Here is a 24526-nt window from a genome sequence, read left to right as displayed (position 1 = left end):
ACCAAGACGTAACTTGGGGCTAATAAGAGATTCAGGGTCCATGATATATGTATTAACGAAGACCAAGATCAAGTAGAATACACGGTGATAATCAATTTCGCACCCAACAACGTCATCTATACAAACCACACCCCCCCCCTGAGACCAAGCTCACCCCAACTCCTCCAACCGCACATAAGAACATTAGGGAAAAAAAAAAGGCTACATCATTAAGCAGGTGCAACCTCCTTCTCCCCAGTCTCCAGATCACCACCAGCCCCCCGTCCACCCCGTAATTTCCACCACCTCAGTCCCTCAATAACCATCCCTGCAACCCAAAACACCAAATTCACCAAATCCACCCAAACAGCATGCCTCATCCTCTTCGTCTTCTCCACCTCCTCCTCCGACCCCTCCCCATAGACCCCAATATACAAACCCCCAAACACCCCAAAAACGACCAACCACAAAACCACCAACACGAACCCCCACCCAAGCCTCCCCAACGAACCCATCACCATCCTCTCCCTCCCCAACTTCCCCAACTTCATCATAACAGCCCCATACCCAAGATACACCAGTCCAGTCCCCGCCCCCAAAACCCCAGTAACGAGCGCATACACCCACTTCGCATTCTGCGCATCCCCGTTCTTATGCGCCGCGCGCACGTCCCGCCCGTAAAGCCCGACGACGGTGAGTCCGAAGACGAGCTGCAGGAAGTGCAGGAGGAGCTGAACGTGGGCTTTTAGGCGGGCCTTGAGGGGTGGTTTGGGTGGAGGAGCTGGAGTGATGGTGCTGCTGAGGTTGATCGAGTTGGGGTTTAGGGTGTCGTCATTGCCGTTTTTGTTTTTGTGGGTTTTGTAGGCTTTGTTGCCGACTTTGAAGGCTTTGAAGAGGAGCATCCACCACATTTTTTTTTTGGGTCCTTTGGATGGTTTCTTTTGTAAGGGGGTGGTTGGTGTGGGTGTGGGTGTGTTGTATTAGATGTGGGACCTGACTGGTAGGAGACGGTAGGGAACTCAAAAGATGAATAGATAGATAGATAGGTAGGTAGGCAGGTAGATAGCCGAAGTAAAAGGACAAGTCCAGATTAAGACAGAATAATTAAGAAAAAAAAAACCAGAACCCAATAAGTTCTCAAGGTCTTGGAGGGAAGCGATCCAGCGCAGAAATATGGATTAAGACCCAACAATGGGCATCTATTCGAGAGGATGGATATAAGAGAAAGAAAGCGTTTGCCGAACGAGAGGATTGAAAGAACGTTTTCTTCTCAATGGAGAAGTCCCGGACAAAAGAAAGGCGAAACTGATTGATCTTGAATGAGGGAGTGAAGGAAAGAGGATTGTGATTGTTCTATCTATCTAGGTGGAATGGGAGTGTCAACTTACGCCCTTATATATGTCCGTCATTGTCGTTGTTGTCAATGGAGGGGTGGATGGATAGACGGGCTTCAGTTGTTTTGTCTTCGTTCACTTTTGTCTGTGTATTGGCCTGTCATTTGAGTGTTACTATATTAAGTATCTTCTGCGATGTTTCCCCCTTCTTTCTTGGAATGGTTTGCGGAGTTCCTGTCCATTCGTTTGGATGTTTGTATCTCCTGTTGAAACATGAGGTGTTCTTGCTATGGAGTCGTAGGAGAGGTTGCGCGCGCTTAATGATGTGGCTTTGGTTTTGGATGTGTTGGTTAGCTTGAGGTAAACTAACTAGGGTTGTACATACTCGGTACGTAGGCGATGAAGAATGGTGGGATTGGGTGGGGTTCGGGGAAGCGCTGGGGTGGGGATCATCCTCCATGGTCTAAATTTGGGTCTGCAGAAGATCCATCGATGCTTGCAAAACAGGATGTGGTTGATTGGAGGATAATGCTTGCCATGATTTTCACCATTTATATACATAACATCCATTTCTCAATCACTGAATACCTGTGCTCCTCCTGCCAAGACGAAGGACACACATCTCAAGCAATCCATTGTTCCTCCCTATGCCCATAAATTATTCCGTATGTGCATGTACTAGATTTTCAAGCCAGGGTGATGGCCTTCTCTTTCTATTTTACCATTTTACCATGTCAGTACTCATCCCTTATGACTTTTTACTTATTAAGTTGACCTAAGTATACCTTAAGTATCCTCTAAATAGTCCAAACTTAGTATGTACTAAACATAGGATAGGTAAAGAGACATCTAAGTACTTACAACAGTCTCAATAAAATATATCTTAATAAGAGGTTGAATTCTTCAATGACTGTATGGAAAGATTACAAACAAAGGATTATTCTCATTGTGCACTGGAGATCACATGGTTGCCGAGTTAGGGCCTTCAGGCGCCTACATCTTTTGTTCCAGAAGCCCAGATATTCTTCTCTTAAAGACCCTTTTGAGCCAAAACCCCACATATTCCTGAAGTAGAATCTTCAAAACTGCATACGCGTCTCCACGGACATCTGTCATTAGCAATACTTCTGTTGTTCCTCAAGAAGCAATCCCTCGGAGTACTTTTTTTACTAGTAGTTCGTCCAGGGTGATCGCCTTATATTAGACGCCTAATGACGTCGCAGACACCTGGTTCCTTCCATTGGATGTCTCGACAATAGCTATATGTAAGTGCGGCTAAATCAACCAGTCACAATGTTGGTCGCGATCCGAGCTGGCGCAAACATAGTAGTTGATGGGAAAAACTACTCCGATAAGTTCTTGGCGGGCTAAAGTTCATTCGTATTCCATCTCCTCATTTCCAATCGCAGGATGACGGCCGATTAGTAAATAATGGATCTTATCACTGATGTCAGAGAACATCTGCCCGATTAGCCCGCATTGTAAGGCATATAGCAGAGGTATAAAATCCAGCAAAAGGTCGTCTTAAAATAATCATTAAAATTGAGGACGATTCGTTCAAACCAAAAGGCTATTTTTAAATCTTTCCTCCTCGGAAACCACCATGTACACCATCGAGAAACCGTTGGAAGGGACCTTTGTCTACTCTCTATTTGGCGTTCAACAGCCTGACAGTTTTCAATCACCTGCTGTTGAAAATCTTATCAGAGCATTCAGTCATCTCATGGATGATGCCAACTGCCACCTTGATCAAGTAACCCAGGATGGGATTCTTTCGCCAGGGTTAGGGAAGACACGGATATGGATTGCCACGTGGAAATCGGTCGCCGACTTCGAGGCATGGTGGGAGTCAGACAATGTTGTCAAATTTTGGTCTTCTCTCCCTCCTGATGCAGGCATGTGGCGCGAGTTTGTCAAGGTCCCATACGGTCGATCCCATTACCAAGCCACGCAAAACCGGCAAGCAGGTTTAGGCGTCCATTTTTCCCACAAGCCGGCCGAGAAAAAAGGTTACTGGGGCTGGATAAGAGATTCCATCGGAGAGCTATCTAAAGAAAACCGCATGGATTCCCTTTTGTCGGCGCCACCAATACCGGAACGAGAGGCCTCTCTCAAAGAAAAGACTTTGGGACGCGTCACAGTCAATGGGTTTCCTGACAATATCTGCTTTACTATTGAGAGGCAGGACCTTTCTGAGATGACAGGAGTTGAAAGAGGTGTTTGGTTTGATCAATTTGACCAAGCTGTCGGCAAGTGGATGGACGATCTTTCGCAGGCAGCCCCAGAAGCGGGAATTTTAACATCCCGTATGTGCTATGACGAGCGCCTGGGGACCTACAAGGAAGGAGATAGTGAGTTCCACAAGCACAACAAAACGATCGAACTGTTCTACTTCATGGATCTCAGGGCCATGGAACGACTGGGTCGATCTAACAAAGGCCATGTTGCATTGCGTAACAATATTTTGAAAACATATGGACCAGGCGGGGCTATGTCAGAATGTGGGAAAATGGCCTTGTGGGTGGAGACCAACATCCTTAAGGCACCTGAGATTGATGCCGAGTATGTTGGATGCGTTCCCGGGACGGGCTTTATGGCTTATCAGAACCATGAAGCATTTCGATGTCAGAAGTAGGCAAAATACTTTAAATTATATTTTACTGTCTATATTCCATGAGAAGTGTGGGCCATTGTCTTTTTGGTAGTTTTTATAAATATATCACTGCCATATCCGCGTTTACTAGGGTCGTGAAATGGGGTGGTTAGCTTCCTTGACGAAATTTGGCCTCATCATCTGCTGAAGTACACCCAAAATAGAAACTTGAGCCACCCCATCTGGTTCAATGGTCAAAAGGGGAGGCTGGTGTCTACGTGCCGAATGCCCAGGCTCATCTTAGATAGCACACTCAATTGGAACAGTCACATCGAACAAGTAAATCCTTCGGGACCTCAGCAGCCTCGCCGGACTAATCTGGGGAACCAGCCACAAAGGCCTCCGACAGATATACTAAGCCACGATTCTTCCACAGATAGTTGATCGGGATCCGAGCCGCATAGCTGCCTTCGGGCCATCCTTGGAAAGTCCACCAGAAACGGGTCCTGGGAGTTGCATATGATCGTAAAAACGTAGACATTAGATTTACATGATGTCAACATACATAACAAAAATAATCCGATACCGAATACCAGCCTGGTCTACAGCCAGTAGCCAGGAAATTCATGCATTATACTGTCGACGTCATGCTCATTAGTATCTGAGTGGGGATTCATTATGTAACCGTTTGCTGAAAAAGAGAAAGAAAATGAAAGGCTAATATGCGATCATGCTAAAACCAAGACTAATAATAACGCAAAGACGACAAAGGAAACGAAGAAGCACGGCCTCAAGAGTGAAACATCACTCCACACGAATGGGCCGCGCATTTATTTGTCAGGGTGGTCGAGTCGTCCCCCCGTCTGTCGCAGTTTTAGCGCCGGCCATGGCCGTGGCCCGATTCCCCGGCGGTAACGGAGTTTTGAAGCACGTCGGGGTGGCAGGTGGCGCCGGGGATGATGCAGAAACTGATTCCTCGTCGTCCTCATTTGCTATATAGTCATCGTCATGCAGTCCTGCCCCACCCATGGAGGAATGATCGACAGACGCCCGGTCATATCCCAGATCATAGGCTGCTGGTTGAGCCGCCGCATTCTTCGTCACGTTCTTCGTCGCCTTTTTGTTCTTCCGACCTTTCATCTTCGCTTTCTCCAATAGTCTCTTCTTCTCTGCCAATCGCTTCCGCTCCTTGCGATCCTTGATCTCGTACTGCCGAATAAGAGCCTCCGGGGGACGGCCAAAGATGCTCTCATATTCACAGAACTCACAAATCCAGATGTCTTCCATGCTTGGTGGGTGGTGAAGGTTAGCGTACTGCTGCTGGATCTTGCGCTGGCGTGCAGCCAGGGCATAGATACTCCCAGGTGACCGCTTCTTCTTTTTACCCACGGCTGTCGGCTCTGCCCCTGGAGCTCGGTGTGATAATTGTCCTTGCTGATCTATCTGGGAAATGGCATGGGGGCTGGTCTGCGTCCCTTGTGTAGAGAACCCTCTCTGGTTCTGTGCAGCCGGGGGTAGGGAACTGGGTGAACGATGTGCGGGGTATGGACTCTGCGCTTGCAGTGCCATACCCTTCGATGAGTCGGATTCACACGTAAAGGTAAACTGGGTTTTTGTGGGGGTGGTAGTCTGCTGTTCTAACATGCTAACATTTCCTGATCCTCGAGGAGGTGAGGAGAATGCCGAGGCTGCAGCGTTAGCTATAGCAGCAGAAATGATTCCTTGATCAGATTTGGCAGTGGTGTCAACTACATTGGGATGTGAGAAAAGTTCTCTACTAAGAAGGGAAGGATATGTGGAATCACGAGTATACACACCTGGTGAAGACGAAACCCCGTCGCGGCGACCTGACGTCCGAACCTGTGCCCAACTGACCTGAGTATGGAGAGACAAGGAAGCCCTGCCTGTGCTGCTACGCGCGCCATGACGCCCAAGGCGCCCTCTCCCCGCACCGGAAAGACCGTTGGACACAGGGGATGCAGGGCTTCCAGTGCCATAGAAAGTACTCACATGACTTCCTTCCCCAGATGTAGGTGCGGAGCTCGCGAGGCCCATGCTGGAGAATTCAGGCGAGAGCGTGGAGTGGTGACCCGCCAGGGTTCCCGGTGTGGGGATCTTGCGTTTCTTCTTATTGTTAGTGTTCTCAAAGGCATCATAACCGTCGGGACCTGCCGAGGACGACTTGATCTGCGTCCGTGCTCCGTTACCCGAATATCCTAGTGGCATCGTCGGGGATGGGGACGATTCACGAAAGCCAGCACTGCGGCGCACAACCACTGGGCCATCTTCGTCGCCGCTCTCCGCGTCAAAGCCGGTCTCGTAAGGGTGATGATGGTCGCGCTCAGGGGTCTGTTCAGGGCCGTCACACTGCTGTACATACACTTTAGACTCATTCACAGCCTCTCCATTATCTGTACACGTTCCGTAGAATAGTTGGGTCGCTGGGGGGGCCGGGGGGTAGAGGATGGACTCGGCCGTCTCGGAAGACAGCCGAGAGCGAAGAGTACGTTTGGGAAGGGGACGGATCAGCCTATCCGGATAGACAGGCGACGGAGTATCTGGGGCTGTGTTATACATCCCATCTGCGGGCGACAGTATCAGCAACTGAACAACCGGCAGATCCTCTCTCGGGAGCTTGTCATCCAGCCCTGGGACAATCTCCTGAAATGACACATATCCAGGCCAGATGATGTCCCCCAGAGGAGTAGGCATCCTTGGTGAAAGGACATACTCAGCGTAGCAGTCATTGTGCCAGTATCTTCGTCTCTTTGAACATCCACAACAACAGCCACACGGGCTTTTGTTTCCTGACACTCCAGTTTGCTGATGATGAATACGACTAAGTCTCCCCCGCTTCCTCACTTTAGGCTCTTTTTCCCTTATTTCCCTTTTTTTTTCTTTCTTTTTCTTTTCTTTTCTTTTCTTTTTTTTTTTTTATGTAGCGAGTGCTAGGATCCGTTCTTTTGGAATTATCTAGAGTGATATTCTTTGGGGCCCGACCTGATATGGTGAGGGTGGAAAGAAAGGACGAATACGGAGATGATCCTAAGCCCCAATACCCACTGTCAGTTGTCATGTTCTAAAATGCTGCCAACCGAACCACAACTCGAGACTAAGTTCGGAGACACGGTGCCTAATTTCTTCCAGGTTTCCCCCGGTCTCAAACGCCAAGGACAGTCTGAAGGACTATCTAGAAAAGCAGAAGAAACTCACCAAGGGAACTATTTACCGAAAACGCCGATGCAGACTTTTTGGTAGCCCAAGTTGTCGGTAAGGACCCCGGCACAAACCCCGACCGTCACCTCAGAACAAAACGGAAAGGGAACGACAAAAAAGAATAAGAAGAAATAACGGGCCAATCCAAACAATCGGAGAAGGGTGGAATGGTAACGGGAAACGAGGGGGAAGTATAGGGGAGGAAGAAGGCGGAGGGGTGTGGAATCGTCTCGTCGTCGTTAATAATAATAACTAATGTTCATCTGGAGCTGCGGACCACTAGTGCCTGTGCCTCAGGCCAGAGCCGGCCGCTAATCCCGTTTGGGTCGGGGATATCATCCGGCATGTTGGCCGTCATTCAATATGTCACAGGAGACAATACCCGGGCGATCAGCGAATGACAAACCTGTAAAGTAACGCTATTTATGGGGTTGGAATTTAGGGTCTATGTCTAAATCCCATTGTAGTCTTGCTAAGAAGTGGGAATAGGGAAGATAAAAGGGGAAAAAAGAGGAATGTCATGATCTACGGCTGACACTCCCAAAGTCTAATTTACTATCCTTGTTATCTCAATTCTCGCATCGCTGCAAGGAACTAGTCCTCTTCTCCCGCATCATCCACCAGCCCCCGTAACTCCAGAATAACCTCCACCACAATCTCCGGACATTCATGAGGCGCCCAATGTCCAACCCCATCCACTATCTTATCTAAAGCCCCAGGCTCCTGATAAATCCCCCAATCCAACTTCCCCGACACAAAAACCGCCGGCACCTCAATCTTCCGCGAACCGTTCCCCAAATCCCAGGCGTAAATGGCTTGTTTTCGGTGCCAGGCGCTGGCAACTTCTGACGCCGCCTAGATTTGCCGCTGCCCTCTCACCAGGTGGGCGTTCTGAGATTGTAGGCAGAAAGCAATAGTTCGATGTCTGTTGAGCCATCACTGGCCAGTCCAGACCCCCCGGATCGCATATCGCGTACCATCTTCTCTATTTGCTCTCCTCTCCCACTTGCGTTTAAAAAGTTGCCGATCGCGGCGTGAACACCGAGGAGGAGAACGTCGGGGAGAGCATACCTGGGATCATGGGAGGTAAAATTTACCACTCTAGTGGTAGGCAAATAGGGCGTGTAGGCGCCTGAGAACCCCCGAAAGGTCTTCAGCCTGTATTTATTTACCGTATTCGTTTTCTCGAATATGAAGTGAAATGCCCCGAACTCTGCGTGGAGGGGACTTAGTAACATCATCGCGTTTTCAACGCTGTTAACGTCTGACGAGTGATGATTCAGGCGAGATCTGAGTTCCGGAAAATACCGGTATAAAGTCATCCATACCTTGCACATCTCAAGCTCTTCTTCATCTTGGCGATAAGTTCCCATGGAAAAAGGTATTATATATGCAGCTTGTAAGGGTGCATAGTTTGTATTATTCAAAGGGCGGTTCTTAGGGTCATAGACTTTAGATATTACGCATTGGTAATTGTCACGGGCTAAACAGGCATCCCGCAGCGCAGATTGGTCACTCCGGGTGACAGGATCAAAATTTTCAGCGAAGATGTTTTCAAATGATGATTGGTACCCCAGTCGAGGGGATGGGCTTACACATGGTGTCTTTCCTCCGTTGGCAAGCATTGGGATCATGATTCCAGTATCGATATGCCTCCATAACTTGCGCAAATCTTCATCTGTTTCACACGAGTCGACATCTTCGACCAGGTTTGATTTACCATCTAGAGATAGGCAACGGAAGAAAGTTCGGAGAAAATGTACTGTCTTATCAGACACATCACTGGATGTATATCGATCGAGTCTAGCAGATAAGGTTTCCCCTATCTGCTGATGTACAGTGAAGTCTGTCGATATTGTGGGACTTAAAATCCCCTCGGAGGGGGATGACATCTTAGCGGGGTGTTAACGCTCACCATTAGCGCGAACGACGCTGGATTGAGAAGGCTAGATATACTCCGTAGACTAAGGTTTAATCTCTAGAGTATGTGGGCGTCCATATTAGTGATTAGAAAAGAAAAGGAAAAATTAGGGGTCCTTACTGGGTTAGAGGGGAAATCTTGGGGGTTCGTCAGTGTCGCGTCGAAAGTTTCGCATCGCGAAGAAGAGCGAAAGCGGGGAAGGCGGCGGACCGGACGGCAGCCAATGAAGACTCAGGCATGGCAAGCAATCCATAGCCCGTAACCGTTCCCGTCACTCACTCAGTCTTGCTCGTTTTCCGCTTCTCTCGCTCTCCTCACTCGGTTTCTCTCTCGCTCGTTCGCTTTTCTCACAAAAAGCTCCCCCACCACCCTTCAGACTATGTAGTCCTCGGCTTTGGTGCGAGCTCGCTGTCGCTGGTTTTGGATCTTCTCAACCTTTTGTCTCAATTGCCAGCTCCTACTCCTTTCTCGCTCGCACATTTGCTTTTCCTCCGCATCATTTTTTCATTCCTGTACGAGTCGCTTTCAACTCGCAGCTCTCTACTCGCGTGCGATAGCTTGCCCACGGGCAGCGTCTGCTCGACATTGCCCTTTGCCGACTCACTATAGCTATACCATCGTGCACCTTTTTATTCTCACGGATATTATACCGTCAGACCAGAATTCCTTATTCTTAGCCCACCTTATATACCCGCCGCCGCCTTCCACCATGACTCCTCGTCGTTCCTCTCGTGCCCGTACCTCCCAACCCTCGCCCGCTATTCTTCAACACACAAATTCCTCGAGTTCTTCCGCCTCATTAACTCGTGAGAGAAGTACTCGTTCCAACGCTAAAAATCCGTCCCCTCAGGGGTCGTCGGGCCACCGGTCCCAATCCATCGACGATGCCGACGCCTCCAAACTCGACTTCCCGCAAACGAGGCAGCGTCAGCGCGCCCGGGGAGACGAAGAAATAGATAAGATTGCTGATGTGGAGGAAGAGGAGGGTGAAGAGGATGAAGAAGAGGAGGAGGAAATAACCAGGTGCCTCTGCGGCCAACAGGAATACCCAGGCCTTCCCCCTTCTCGTCGGGACCTCCTCGGACGCAATGGTTTGCATGGGAGAGTTAAAGATGACCCCATCTTGAATTTCTCTGCAGACTCATCAGACTTGATGTCCGATGATATCGGAAGTATGTTCATTCAGTGTGATCAATGTAAGGTTTGGCAACATGGTGGCTGTGTCGGAATCATGGACGAGGCCATGAGCCCCGACGAATACTTCTGTGAAGAATGCCGCAAAGATCTTCATAGAATAAAGAACGAGTCAAATGGGTATGTCCACCACAGTTATTTGATCTTTTACTTTCGTCGCTTGAAGATATTTTTTCCTTATCCTCGAAGTCGGTTCTTCTCATATGGAGAGGTACCATTGGAATACTTTCCGGGTGGATGGTCCACTGGAACATTTGAATTTTCCTCGTTCATTCGATATTTCTTACGTTCCGTTTTCTAGAAGACGCCATTGAGCATCTCAACGTTACGATTAGGGCACTCGCTTACCATCTGACAGGCAATACTCGTCTCAGTATCTTCCAGTCGCCCCACCCTCCCCTGGTTCCTCCTCCCGAGACTCATCCCGTGATAATTCTAAGCGGGCAAAAGATTCCAAATCGCGACAAAATGATCCATCTAATCCTAAGCGTCGGTCGACGATGAACAGCCGCGACGCCGCTTATGACGAAGAAGAGCAGATTCGTCGTGCAATCGAGGAAAGCAGGGAAGAAACCAAGCCAGCTTCAGAAGAGGTTGCAGCCCGGAGAGGGAAAAGAAGTCGAAGTGATAGCGAAGCGTAAGTAAATATGAGACGGAGTGGGGTAACTCCGCCTGGATCAATGACAACTGAGAACGAATCGCTAACGGAGACGCACTCTAGACACAAACAGGCGACAAAGCGACAGCGCACAAGCTCACCGTCTCCGGGTGCTGTTTCGAATAAACAAAGCAATTCGGTATCGCAGCCGGCATCAGAAGACGAAAAGGCCAAGGCTGCCACAAACGGGACTCGAAGACAGAGAGCTGCATCCCGAAGCCAGCATAATAAGGACACTAAAGATGCCGAGGAGCCTGAGGCCGAACAGCCTGAAGCGACAAACCGTAGAAAAGGAAGATCAGATCGACGGAAAGGTGATGGTTAGTAGTGCTACAACTGTGGTTTGTCGTGTCCGCGAGGCTAATGCTTGTAAAGGTGCGGACTCTGACCACGAAGCGGTTTCGCCAACAAAAACAGTTGCAACGAATCCAGAACCACCACAGCCGAGTCCGGACACAACAGCTCCTGCCCCAGAACCTGCGCCTTCCCGTCCATCTACACGAAAGTCTGGTCGACCGCCCGCGCGCCGCGGTGGGCGAGTGGGCCGCAACCAATATACTAGAGACCGTGATGTTAATGGGAATGGAGACTCAAGCTTCATGATGAATTCCCCCCGGCGCGGACAGTCCCACGACACTAACGGAGATTCACCTAGAGTGGCTGGAGTCAACGGGACATATTTGAATGGCAGTGAGTCAGGGAAGCCTAGCCGGCCGCGATATGTGAACCAACGAACTACTATGAATGAAATGAAGAGACGCGTTGCCGCCATTCTGGAGTTCATCTCCCGAATGCAAGTGGAAATGGCCTCCGCTGGTGAGAGTACTACACCTCCGGGGATTAACAGTGACCGGCTTAACGGCATCCTCATGAAGGCTGTGAGTGAGCAGCTGGAGAATGCCATGGCGTCGACGGTTAGCGAAGCAGACTCTGGTACAGCTACGACCGATGGGGAAACTGGAGCCATATCGACAGAAAAGGAATTCAAGGACTTAAGTAGTGTTGAGATGATGGATGTGCTTACACGGCACCTCCTCAAGTGGCAGCAAGAGTATGGGAAATTCGGCGAGAGGTGACAACATCATTCTTGCTTTGGGTTCCTCTCTCCTCCTTTCTCATATGATCCAATTTTTTCTTGGGCAAATATTTCCACCAGGGATGCTTTTTGATGCGTACGATACCCTGTTCGTCTCTTCTCAACATGTGGATATGTATATTACGGATACTGGAGCAACAGTCTAAACTTGGACCGGTCCCGGCGTTACGTGAAACTTACGGCATTAGTACACTTTTCTGCTTAATATGATTTTTGCTTTTGATCCTCTTTACGGGAAACGGCGTTACTGTCACAGTGACTTTGGATATAGTTCATACTGATTATCGATATTGGTTTCTTTCTCGGATGCGGCGGCGCCTTGCTTCCCGGACGTTTACATTCACTACACGGTTTAGTCATTTCATTTAACTCATGTTGAGAGATAGCTTTGTGTGGTGTTTTTCTCTTGGATTCGTATCTTGATCGGAGTCTTTTCTCGGTTCACTACAGCACGGCGGTCTTGGTGTTGGTTGATTGCATTCATCGCTTGGCTAGCCTGTGGTCTTTACCGGGTGGCCCATCCGGACATTTCTCTTTCCTTTTTCTTTCTCCTTGATGTCTCCATGGACGCGTTGACGTGTTGAAACTGAGATACTTGTAACCCTTTTCTATGTGAAATATAAATCCTAAGCTTCATTCCATTTACTTCATCCAGAGGACGACATTGATCAAAGAGATCGTCTTTCTATGTCTGACCCCTTTTGAATAAGGCTATCAGATGGTTCTATCAGGTAGATTCCCAAGAGCTTGGTACTAATCTGTTTTCTATGGCTTTGCTTGAACGTTCTATAGCATTGTCAATTGGGATTTCCAGTTGCCCTGGATGGATGCGATGACATTTAATTATGTATTGTCGGGGTATACAGGAAAGAATACATACGGAAACTGGGATCCAGTAACTAGAGAAGAGTAGTTATAGTGGAGGTTAAAAGGATACATTCTACTTGGATGTATGTTACAAGGAGAGACAGGGAAAGCGAGGGGCTAATAGAAAACAAAAATGTAATATTGCAATGAAAGCCTATGATGCCCATAATTAGTTTGCTTTCTGGATTGAGGCCGGTGTCGTGCATCTATACCTACAGGTCGTGGTGGCAGCACAACCACTCAAGGCGAGAAGACCGTACGAGGCGTTGAGAACGATCACTGAGCATAGCACTGTCTACGCGTAATAAGACTTACGTATCAAGGACAACTACAGAGCAAGGTATGCGGAAGACACGCATGGCGAAGGTAAAATTTACATCAACCAATTCGAGTATATTACGTTGCTAGGTACAAAGGCCATCCATCATACAAATTGAAGCAAATTGGAAACATTGCGAAAATCAAAGCCCACTTCCATTCACCATCATCCATGGGAGATAGAACATTCAGTCGTGATTTATCGTGCGGATAGATGACTGTGACGTCAATACCCCTGACCCAACCAAAGGAGTTGCGGATAAACTAACCTTAACCAGGTAAAGGCTAAACCAAAGTTGGTAAATGATCTACAGACGAGAAGACTGGATAACCTTGTAGTCCACAACGAGCTCCCGACCACCATCGTTGATGACCAGAGCACGGACGCTGCCGTGGCCGTCCTCGAAGGCGTCCTTGATACGGCCGAACAGGTCGCCCTGGCGTGCAACGGGGATGCCCTGCTTGACATCACCGGTCTCGGTCATGGCGACGATCTCGCCATCACGGAGGTCGAGGATGCGGTAGGTCTTGTAGACAGGGCCAATCATGGTCTGGACGACAACCGAGGGAGAGGGGTTCGAGACGAAGCTGGACTCCTCCTGCAGTTGGCTGGTGAAGAGATCAACACCGAGGTAACGGTGCTGGCCAGTCTGGGGCGACACGGAGATACGGATGACCTGGCAGGGACGGCCCTGGAGGATCAAGATGTCGCCGATGCGAATGAAGTTGCAGGGAATGGGCACGGTGTCAGCGTTCTTGCGACCGCCGCTGCGGGGCTCAACAACGCGAATGGCCTGGCGGGAACCACCACGGGAAACTGGACCGCGATCGTCAGCAACGGCGACATCCTGACGGTCATGATGATGATGATGATGATGTTCACCATGATGATGATCATGGTGGTGTAAAGGGTGCATGATGCGGTCGGCAGCGCGTTCCACACCACGACGGAAGGAGTGGTAGTTACCGTTGTCGTCGTAGTATCCCATCTTGCGGGCTGGGGGATGATCAACTACAGTAGTAGTGCTAAGAGTCTGGACTTGGGAAGGAGGGTTGACTGGCTCGACAGACAATGGACGTTGGCCTTGAGAAGAGCCGACGTAGGTGTCGAGAGGGGGAGCTTGATAAGCCTGGTCGTACGAGACGTCGAGCTGGGGGCGGGCAGGAGTACGGTCGTACGAGACGGGTTGACGGTTCTCGTAGGACTCTACACCAGAATGCTGATAGCTAGCGTTGGTGTTGTAGACGTCGTAGGTCGGCTCGTTGACACGACGACGATATTCACGCTCAGTGAGGTCTAGCTGGTTGGACAACTCCTGGTCGTAAACCTTAGGGGGCTCTTGGTAGCGGACTGATGAGGTAGGTTCACGATAGCTAAAGGCAAGGGAGGTTAGACTAAGATATAAAGAAGAGGGTTGGGGGACGAGGTGATTGGGTGATTATATTGTGGACGAGAGGCTGGGGGAGGGCAAAGTGTTTTGAAAAAGAATATGATCTGTGCCATGATTTGGTTTGTTTTGTTTTGGTGCCACGTAATTAGTTTGGGGGGACTAATGGCCTTAGCCCCCCGACCAGCTGAAGCCACCATTGATGTCGTGACACCGCTTGTTGACACTCCCCACTTGGTGTGGAGCATCCCCGGTCCCCACCTGTAAGGGTACCAACAAAACAAAACAAAACAAAAACAAGACGAAAAAATACACTGGGGCCGAGGGTAATCGGGGAAGAAAGACCACAACAAAAATACAAGCGAGCTGAAAGCGAATTAACCCAGTTCTCCCCAACTCTGATATTGGAGAAAACCAGGGCCAATTGCAGCTCCCCATCACAAAATCAATAGTCTATGGAGATCGGAGCTCCGAAATTGAGATCAGATGCACAATAGCCGATAAACATACCGTTCACGCGCGAGATCGACCTCAGGATAGGGCTTCTGCTGCTGGAACTGGCCTTGGTGCTGATACTGGTCTTGTTGCTGGAACCGGTCTTCGGTGTAAACCGAGTATTGGTCTGGCTGGGGGGCAGGGGGAGCAGGGGGCGGAACAGGACGAAAGTCGTGCTGGCCGTGTAGATCTACCTCTTCCTTTCCGTAGATACGGGGATCTGGGAGAGGAGCAGAGGTTCGAGTGTCTTCCCGTTCGACGTGCGAAGGACGATCGAGATTGACTTCTCCCTCTACTCTTTCAGGTGCAAGAGTAGGCTCAGGAACAGCGTCACTCCGGTACGACGACGGGAAGACACTGAAGGGGATGGGGACACGAGCGTCAAAGTCCAGATTGGCTGTCCTTTGGCGTCTTTTCTCGAATGCCTTTCGAACTGATACGAACGAAAGGCTAGACAAGAAAAGACTTTTTAAGGGGTAGTCTTTCTCGTGGGGAAAGGAAAGTGGAGGTGAATGAGACGATTATAGATCCGATAGATAGATCTATAAAAGCGGAGAAGAATTCCTGATGAGAGGAATGCGAGATAAGCTTAAAGGGTTTTGAGAAATGAAGAAGAGGGAGGAGAAGTTGAGGGGATGAAGTATGGATAGGAAAGAAGAGGAGGAGGAGTAGGGAAATAGTTCAGCTAGAAATAATAACAGCATTTGCTAAGTATTCTCATTACATCGTTTTGGTTGTTGTTGACAACACGCGTTTGTTTACGGCGCTTTCCCTGATTCGGGTGGGGTTGACCAACCTCCCCTCAGCTCACAATCTTATCAATTCAATTGTTCTTTCTCTCGCTCTGTATCTCTGACAAAAATTGGCTCATAGTATTCCCTTTCTCCCGAGGTCCATTCCCATCGTATCGTTTGGGAAACCAATACACACATCCATACATACATCCAAGTCACTGTCTAATGAAATGTTTCGTATCAAGCACACCCTTCGAATGCAAAGAAACTAAAGAAGCAGTAAAGTTCCGACTATATATATCCAACCTCATCCACTTTTCTCTTTTCCTGGTCCAGTTAGTCCAATCGGCACTCACCGCAATCTACTCCGTATGAGCTTCATTGCCGCTTTTTTCATTGTAAAAACAAAGCTAAGACTCTTCACATGCACTTCTCCAATTATACGTGGTTTAGTGCGTATCATTTAATTTGTCGCTGGCTGAATGGGAGGTGTACCGGAATCGCCTTGACCAGCACCCACTTTTTAATCACCATGGCAACCTTCACTTCTTCCGAGGCGAATCGGGCATCTGGATCCCTTGGCACGGAGCTCAAGGTGATCGACGCTGGAAGCGGACGGGTATCGGCTCAAGTTCATAATCTTTCGTCCTTCACAGGCTGAGATGTGATTGACTCTTTCGCTCAACTCAATTATGGGAGTCTGGGAGAGTCAATTCTGGTAAAATGGACTAGAACCTATCCGGACCGACTCCGCCGTCGGCTTGTGAAGCTCCTTCTCAACTTCCTGCCTTCGTGGAACTTCTTCATTGGTGTTGCACTGCTCTGCCGCCCGTGTTACCCTCGGCTTTGGGCTCCACTTAGTCTGCGTCCGAGATCGATCATGATTGCTCCAAATTTACGGCTGCTAGTAGTCCGCACGCCTGCCTCGCTATTTTCCTTGAACCTTGTCTCTCCAACGGACCCCGTGCATTGGCTTATCTTTCTGAAAATTATTTTGCCACAATTGCCTGATGAATCATGAATCGCCAGCCACGGGTCTAGCCTTGTCAGCATCGGCTCCAATTCAGGTGGCTGGCTGAGTCCCTCTGGCTGTGCATGTGGGGAGAGTTCATCGTCCCAATCGATCAGAGTGGAGAACACCCGAAAATCTTGCCATAACCGATCAAGTTCCCCATGGTAATCAATTGATCCTCCATCTACAAGCGATGTAGAATTTTGATATTCGGTACTATTGATTCTCAGCTGGGGCCAGAGATACGGTTGAGGATGAGGATACGGTGTACAGTATGAACATTACTCCGGTACAGTCCGCTGCATCGAAACCAAAGATGCCTCGTAGCGTCTCCCACTACCACACAATTCCCCACATGCGATTAACCGAAGCGAACCACATGGTAGATGATCCATCACCCCAAAGGAGAAAAGGAGAGGACCAGAGTATGTAGTAAAAAGCTCAGCTAACATTGCCAACAATAGGAGTCAAGTTCTATTGTAGGTACTTTGTTCCTTCTAGAACCTTGTAATGATGATCGCCTCTGAGCTAAGAAACTAGTTGGCTAACCTAATTCTCGGAGTTGTCGCTAGCTTAGAGATCGTAGATAATGTAGGTACGACGCAGCTGGTAGATCGTCCGTCGAGTAGAGCTGACCCTCCCAAGCTGTATACTACCAACACAACAGGCAGCGCTGTAAATGAAATGGCTCTTCAAGTTTGACAGCGATGTGATATACATCAGTTAAACCTATGGCTGTACGGAATCACTCTTCACATATGCTGGTCCAGAAGAGGTATAACCCACAACCCCATTAATCCTATTCCGCAGTATATTCTCCTGGCCACAGACCCCCTGATCCTTCATACCACAGCTCCATAGTGGCCAAATCGCGATGGTGACAAGCGTGAATGGTAGCGTCACCAGGCTCACCATCTAGCAGACCGACCTAGAACGAACTTGTATGAAAGTTAAATAAGACGCATATGCCGTAAATGCCGGCGACAAAGCTAGTGAGTCCCCGCATTTTTGTCGATCTGAACTAATCTCGCTTATTGCTCAGCCAGCCATTACTGGCACCGCAGTCCAGGTTCCCGGGTCACTGGGGTATTCAGCGTCACCCCGGCTCCTCAAATTATCGATGATATTGTCCAGAGATGAGTGCTGAGTAGTGAGAGCTGCGGATATTCGAGTGATGTGAGGTATACGAGTTAGACAACCTCTTGCTCGTCCTAGTAAAGGACTTTTCGGACCTCACTTGTGCGATAACCTTCGCCTCGGCACAGGAGAAGAGGCCAACGAGCCATACCCGCTGCGTACCGGGTGCAGCATACCACTGTACATACACAAGGTCGATTCCGAACAACGTCCATGATTCTACCTATATCGACAAGCACATCTCTATAGCTAGTTGGCAGCTAAGTATTGTGTCCTCCTTAGCCCTACTGTTCTCTTATAGATCGCAAGTAAAAGACCCAGGCTCATCCTTGTGGACAGTGCAGAAGAAAGCGCCTTCGAGACTGGACTCTGTGTGAGCGTGAAGGGTATCACGACTGATGAAGCTGGCTTATAGATATCCTGCCGCGCATGGAAGAGATAACGCAGGGAAGTACACGAGCTTGGTTGGAGATACCCAGCTCAGTAGACTCGATATCCACACGAGTTTTAAACACACCTGTGATGAACCTCCCATAAACCATACTTACTGACGACCATGGACTATCCCTCTTCTACCGGGACACAGCCTTGTGCCTGCCACTTATACGAGGGATTATGCGATGTATTATACCTCAGGAATATATACCGTCTTGACTCCTGAACAGCACCTCATGGCCGTCCCTTAATATATCGATTTTATATCACGAGAAACGTCATTTCAATGTAAATATGGGATGTGTTGACGATCCTAGAATAGAAGAGGGCTAATTGGTTGAATAAGATTAGAAATATGCAATACTCAACGTGGTGGCTTTACTACTAGACAGCCAGTATAAACCGTTAACTTTTGTTCCTCGTGTTGAGATAGCAATTAGTCTACACAAGACAGGGGGTGGACTTATGCACAATTTAGAGTCGATTGAGGACCTTGACTGATGGTATATAGAAAGACAACATTAGCCCCTTAATTGATGCCAGTGGTCATTCCAGTGTGCGTTGCATGGATCATAAGTGGTGATTATGGGTACTACATAAGTACCTTCATCTTATAGATCTTGGGGCCGCATGTTAGAACAATCATATGTAGAGGTATATCTAACACAACCATGACCATTAGTTGTTATTTTAAATATGTACTCATTTCATATTGCCGATTGCAAGCAAATATATAATAACTATGTAATACATCTATGACTTGAGGATCAAGAGAGAGATATATATATATATATATATACTTTGGCGGGAGGATTAGCTGATATTGGGATAAGTAGTGGATAGACAGAACCACTTTCTAGTAATGCCTGAGAATAACTAATCGACCTCTACAAAAATAAGGCGGACATGAGAGTTCATCAGTATTAATTCTCAGCAAAAGGGGTGTTAATGTGAAGCGAACATGCAATTGTATTAGCATTCATGTCATTATCTCTCTATGCCCCCTGTTCGCCCTTCAACTCCTCCTAACATGCGGCAAGCCGCGAGAGGTGATCCCAATGGAGAACAAACGAGAAAAAAAAAGTCACACGAAAGTAATTGATTATAGATTAACAACAGCGAACCCAAAATGTCATTGTACAAATGATACATAGATGTAAGGGATCAAAAATGAAGTTAGGTCAAATCAAAGGAACCATTCCCGGTATCTGACCGCCATAGGCCTGGTAGCCAAAGAATTTCATCTCTAACAGGGGTATCAAATATCAGTATTAGAGTAGTATTGTGGTGTCGAGCGGTCCCGGCCACCGAAAGCGTATAAAGGTAAGCCGTATCTCATTAGTCTCTGTTTCCTTATTCCACCAACTCCTTCTACCTGGAGCCCTCTAGATAGAGACAGCAGGCAAATGTATTATAAATAAATAAACGAGGAAATAATTAAAGCATATATTCCATAGATATGGTAAAAAGAATAGGATGCATACTCTAAAGCAGTCCATGTCTAGTTTCGTAGGCCAAACGCCTTCCGGAGTCGAGGGAATCGCTTCTTACGACCGGAGGCGAATTCCACGTCTATGGCATCTGTGGCATTGGTACCACCTAGATCGGCTTTCCTGGTGCTAGCATCTACGGCGTTTGACGCCGTGCTGCCATTTCGAAAGGCTTCATCTGCCGTTCGGGGTCGCTCAGAAGAGCGCAGAGTCAAGAGCGGAGCGCCTGCGTCCGCCTCCTTGCGATCGGAGCGGAGCGGCCAACTATCGCCATTCGAAGATCTGGAGATCGCCCTCCGAAGCCGCCTAGGAGAGGAGGACGGCCTGATATTGTTTGTGGTTATCGTGGTGACAGTGTTTCCCCGAGCACCGTCAAGCAAAGGGTTCTCCCGCACTTGTTCAGGATCTAGAGAATCGTTCCTAGCTTCTGAACGAGATCGGGAAGTCCCGCGCTCCGACGGTGCTTTAGGTTTCCTAATGCTTAAACGATGGAATAGACTGCCTTTGCGTCCACTGGGTTGTCGGAGGAACTCCTCCATTTCTTCCTCGGACATCCCGCGAGATTTAGCCACAGCGGCAAGCGCAGGGTTTCGAGCAGTTCTGACGTCATTTTCTTTCGTCTTGGCAGCCCTAGAAACCAAGTCAGGTCGTTCATTATCAGAGCTATCCTCCAATTCTGTTGAGTCACCATCATGAGCGCCTTGACGTCGGGGTATGCCGCGAACAGGAGGGAGCTTATTCACTACGCGTTCTTCATCGTCGCTCGAATCTTCAAACCGACTTTGCCATTTTTTTTTATTTGTACCCTGCTCATCATCTGACTCTGCGAATCGTGACGTGAATAATGCCCCTGATGGCTTTGAAATCCTGGCCTTCTGCACTTTTCCGGTAGAGAAGAAAGCAGGTTTCTCACGCCGAGGATCGTTCGATCGCAGAGTAGCACGTAGTGCACCAGTACTTGAGCCGGATGAAAGAGGCCGGCCATTGGTAGGTGCTAATTTTGTACTTTGAGGGGAATTAGTCCGGAATGGGCTGTTTGAGTGACCTCGTAGAGTTCGTCGTATCGTATGTGGGGATTCTGTCCGCGGGCGATTTGATCTCTTGAAGCTGCTGGATGAATCACTACCGTGGGATAGTGGCCTTTGAGGCTCCGGGCCGTTCCAATGAACATATACATCGTCATCAATACCACCTTTCAGCAAGTTTGGGGCCCACGAAGCGGGTCGCTTCTTGATCTGTTCATCGCCAGCCTTGTGACGCGGCTGATTGGAAACATTTCCAGAATGTGGTTGTAACGGGCCATGAACAACCGAATTAGTTGCTTCACGCGCAGGGCGACCGCCGGGAGCGTTTAATGAATTAGACCGTCTTACTGTACCCGTAGAGCCAGTGGAGCGGGGGGCATCTCGCACATTCGTCCTACTGTTGGACCGCGGGGGAAACGGCGGGTACGGAGACGAGTACGGAAGCCGTTCATGTGAAGAGCTTGGAGATTCTGGAACCGGTGAGAGTGATATAGTATGCACTAGATTTGCCACGCGAGCAATTTGACAGGTTTGCGGAACGTCAGTCAAGTTCGGAGGTACTTGCTCAATGTTGTGAATGTTGTCATCCGTGGTCTCATTGGTTTTCACTGCATCTTTGCGCTGGGTCGACGTAGGCTCATCAACCACAGCATTGATAGAACCAAAACCATCTCCCTCAAGTCCTTCCTCAGCATCACTGTAGATACTCTCGCCGGATTCGTCCTCATCGCTCACATTGCTCCGAGTCGCATGAACCGCAGGATCGCTTGGGTCTTGCTTCTTGCCTTTCCGCCTAATAGAGTCGTGGCTTGTGGAATCAACTTCCAAAGATGACCGTGGAAATCCTCCCGGTACGGTATACCAGTCAAGGCTCGACCGCCCTCTTTCGCCTTCCGGGGTAGCTCGTTGAACTGCAATCCCAGGGACTGTCAAGTATTCGCTTGTCTCCAGCTTCTCTTGATGTGAGTTTAACGAGGCTGACTGAGCATCCTGTGCAGTTTGCGGCTCTCGATCTGAAACAGAACTATTTTCGCTTAGTCCCTCCATGGGTGCTCCACTCTTAGCCGCCGCCGCAGGGGTAGCTGATGCTGTTCGATCTAATTGTGTATGTGGATTGGCGTCTGCTGACTGTGTGTTTGAGATGATAGACCCAATGGCATGGTCACTCGAGAAGGAAATCGGAGACACAGTAGGATCTGAGGAAGTCGTCGATTCATCGTCACTCATATCTTGCCGGGTAGGTTCCTGCTGCTCGCCATCCCTCGCCTTTCGTATGCTCCCAAACGAAGGGAGCTCAGGTCGAGGCTTGAATACTTCATCGAATTCATCCGACCCCACAGTAGCAGATTTCCATTTACCCATTCCAAACCAACCTGTCTTTCCCTTTGGCTTCACAGGAGGCGACTCAAAACTAATATCTTCTGGGGAGGTTGGTGGGCTCGCAGCCACCCCAACAATTTCTGCCTCGTCATCAAAGCTAACCTTGACAGGCTTTCTTCGGGACCCAAGTCTAGAACCCTCATCAGATCCGACAGATGTCCCATCCGAGAGCTCGCTAAGAGCTGGGCCGGGCCGCAGCACTACCCCAGTTCTTCCCTCAGGAGACAGTGAGCATTTTCTCGGATTCTTCATAGCTGATTTGGCGGGAGACACTGACCGGGGAGGAGGTTGGTGCAAATGTTCGCCAACAAGACCCATAACCGACAGCTGACTGGAGAAGCGGGTCGATCTCCCCGGACTGCTGCTCGGCGGGCGAGCTTGCAGCTGCCGAGATTCCCGTTCAGGACCAAACGAGCTAGTAGACTCTGGCGAGCTGACAATAGAACTCGGTAATGGATCCTTTAGTTTTTCAGGTGTTGGTGTCCGGACTGTCGATCTGGTCTCGGGCAACGAACGCTCAACAGGCCCATGCTCGACCCCCTCCGCCGGAGTGTCTGCCTCTGCACGTTCCTCCCCCGGGTAGTCTTCAGGGACAGTCGAAGGTCGTTTCATCAGAACTGGACGTGGCGGCTGTTTATGATCTGTTTCTGGAAGCTGCTGACTGAACGCAGGAGGATCACGAGACTGGTGCTGGTCTGGCTGGTTGTGTACTGACCGACCACCAGTCTCTCGAGCTGTAGGAGCTTTATATGCCAGGTCTCTAGTATTCTGGTCTCGGGGCGCAGCTAAGCGGGGAGGGGATGGCTGATATGTCGCCTCCTCGCTTCTGGGTACGATCGCGGCTTGTGCTGCGAGGATCGCAGTGTCTACCGGCTGGACACTTCTACCGGGACTGCTCGAGAGAACCTCCCTTGTCTTCCTCCGCGCAGAAGTATTGGCAGTCTGCAGAGAGGATTTATGGGTCTTGAGGGAACCAGGAGATGACAATTGGCTAGCTAGGGATGCACAAGCGGAAGTGTCACGTCTATCTATGGCCTCAGAAGACAGGGTCGGGGAGTTGGGCCGAGAGTTCATCGGGTAGGAGAAGTTGATCGAATTCCTACTTCCAGCTCTCTGGAGCTCTGGTATCTGGTCCAATTCGTGGCCATGGGCTGGTGGCTGGCTAATAGAGCCTCTGGCAGCCGGGTCGACGCTCACTCCTCGGCCTGATGGCTGCCGCTTCACAGGGGACGTTGGTCGCAAGGACGGCCCGACACTAACTGAGCGCCGATTTGGGGGAGTCCGGGTCGCATATTCCCGGGGGATTGAAGGGATGGGAGGGGCGATGGGAACTGGACCGGAGCTGGAAGCCGGACGGCGAGGGGATTGATCCCGGAAGGTCCGGTTGCTCATAGAGCTTGAGCTATTGGCTCGACGGAGGGTATTTTGGCTAGAAGGGCGCAGACTACCGGCGATACTAGACTGGGAGGCGACAGAGGCGCGCCGCTGGATCATTCTCTTCGTCTGGACATTTTCCACTGGAGTCGGAGTGGGTGTGAGACTCCGTAAGGCAGCAGCAGCGGCGGCAGATGAGAGACTCGATGAGGACGGTTGAGACTTGAGGAAAGCATGGGAGGCGGCAGACTGGGCCGATTGCGCATTAGACGTCGAAAGGGGCTGCTAGAGATAGACATTGGTATTAGTTGTCCATGGTGTTAGACCAGATTACCATATTGTAGACCGACCTGATGATGCGACGCGCTCCTCCGTCTCCGGAACATTTTGGCGGACTAAGACGAAAACCCTAGAACGTGTCGCCGTCAGGCAGACACGCAGGGTTAAGAGTAAGTATTCCGCTCACCCCGGCAAAATGTCTTGTCTGGGACCTTTGAATAAAATGCGACTGTTTTGACGGGTTCTGCTTTGTTGACTGAGAAGAGAGGGATGGAACACAGGGAAATAAAAACCGGTGAGTGGAAGAAGAATTTCGAAGGGTTTGCCAAGCAAGATCTAAAACAAGGTTAAAAAAGAAGCCAATCCCCATGGATTCGCTTTAGTTAATCCGTCACTCAGTGAAAATGATGAAGTCAGTGGTCGAAGGAAGAACCACGAGTACGGAGTAAAAGGGAGGCGGAGAGCAAAAAGAAGAAAGTCTGGAACTTGCGTCATGACGGTGGAGTTGCAAATCGGGCAATCAATACGAAACTAACGGGTTAAGGGTTTAAGGTTGTGTTTTTTTTTGGCCCTGAGTAATTTTAGTTTTGGCTCCTACAGA

The 24526-nt window shown here is 49.3% G+C and overlaps 7 protein-coding genes across 7 annotated transcripts; 2 read left to right on the top strand and 5 right to left on the bottom strand.

Annotated features, from left to right (window-relative positions):
• Positions 1 to 209: 209 nt before the first annotated feature.
• Positions 210 to 890, bottom strand: BDV38DRAFT_283456 (uncharacterized protein; the record flags this gene model as incomplete). The annotated part of the gene is made up of 1 exon (XM_032060042.1): positions 210 to 890. One exon carries the CDS (start codon positions 888 to 890, stop codon positions 210 to 212), a length of 681 nt encoding a protein of 226 aa, XP_031913132.1.
• Positions 891 to 2767: 1877 nt separating this feature from the next.
• BDV38DRAFT_100505 (phenylacetaldoxime dehydratase family protein) lies at positions 2768 to 4114 on the top strand. Its single transcript, XM_032050835.1, has one exon. It carries the CDS (start codon positions 2917 to 2919, stop codon positions 3946 to 3948), a length of 1032 nt encoding a protein of 343 aa, XP_031913131.1. The 5' UTR covers positions 2768 to 2916; the 3' UTR covers positions 3949 to 4114.
• Positions 4106 to 6653, bottom strand: BDV38DRAFT_293598 (uncharacterized protein; the record flags this gene model as incomplete). The annotated part of the gene is made up of 4 exons (XM_032062292.1): positions 4106 to 5654; positions 5724 to 5781; positions 5917 to 6488; positions 6638 to 6653. 4 exons carry the CDS (start codon positions 6651 to 6653, stop codon positions 4744 to 4746), a joined length of 1557 nt encoding a protein of 518 aa, XP_031913130.1. The 3' UTR covers positions 4106 to 4743.
• Positions 6654 to 7760: 1107 nt separating this feature from the next.
• Positions 7761 to 9409, bottom strand: BDV38DRAFT_100346 (HNH endonuclease signature motif containing protein). Its single transcript, XM_032050833.1, has one exon. It carries the CDS (start codon positions 9012 to 9014, stop codon positions 7998 to 8000), a length of 1017 nt encoding a protein of 338 aa, XP_031913129.1. The 5' UTR covers positions 9015 to 9409; the 3' UTR covers positions 7761 to 7997.
• A 1-nt stretch (position 9410) lies between these two features.
• On the top strand, positions 9411 to 12431 carry BDV38DRAFT_100423 (putative transcriptional regulator (Cti6)). Its single transcript, XM_032050834.1, has 4 exons — positions 9411 to 10357; positions 10596 to 10874; positions 10959 to 11215; positions 11271 to 12431. Exons 1-4 carry the CDS (start codon positions 9753 to 9755, stop codon positions 11969 to 11971), a joined length of 1842 nt encoding a protein of 613 aa, XP_031913128.1. The 5' UTR covers positions 9411 to 9752; the 3' UTR covers positions 11972 to 12431.
• A 1053-nt stretch (positions 12432 to 13484) lies between these two features.
• Positions 13485 to 16327, bottom strand: hexA (putative Woronin body protein HexA; the record flags this gene model as incomplete). The annotated part of the gene is made up of 4 exons (XM_032057358.1): positions 13485 to 14550; positions 15075 to 15509; positions 16086 to 16120; positions 16289 to 16327. 4 exons carry the CDS (start codon positions 16325 to 16327, stop codon positions 13485 to 13487), a joined length of 1575 nt encoding a protein of 524 aa, XP_031913127.1.
• Positions 16328 to 19704: 3377 nt separating this feature from the next.
• BDV38DRAFT_100333 (uncharacterized protein) lies at positions 19705 to 24146 on the bottom strand. The gene is made up of 2 exons (XM_032050832.1): positions 23997 to 24146; positions 19705 to 23928 (listed from the first exon to the last, which is right to left on the bottom strand). The coding sequence occupies exons 1-2, from the start codon at positions 24030 to 24032 to the stop codon at positions 19879 to 19881; spliced, it is 4086 nt and encodes a 1361-aa protein (XP_031913126.1). The 5' UTR covers positions 24033 to 24146; the 3' UTR covers positions 19705 to 19878.
• Positions 24147 to 24526: the final 380 nt, after the last annotated feature.

The sequence above is a fragment of the Aspergillus pseudotamarii genome (assembly GCF_009193445.1).
Source record: "Aspergillus pseudotamarii strain CBS 117625 unplaced genomic scaffold BDV38scaffold_30, whole genome shotgun sequence".
Lineage (NCBI taxonomy): Eukaryota > Fungi > Ascomycota > Eurotiomycetes > Eurotiales > Aspergillaceae > Aspergillus > Aspergillus pseudotamarii.
Note: the sequence above shows the minus strand (reverse complement) of the source record. Positions and strands in the feature narration are given on the sequence as shown.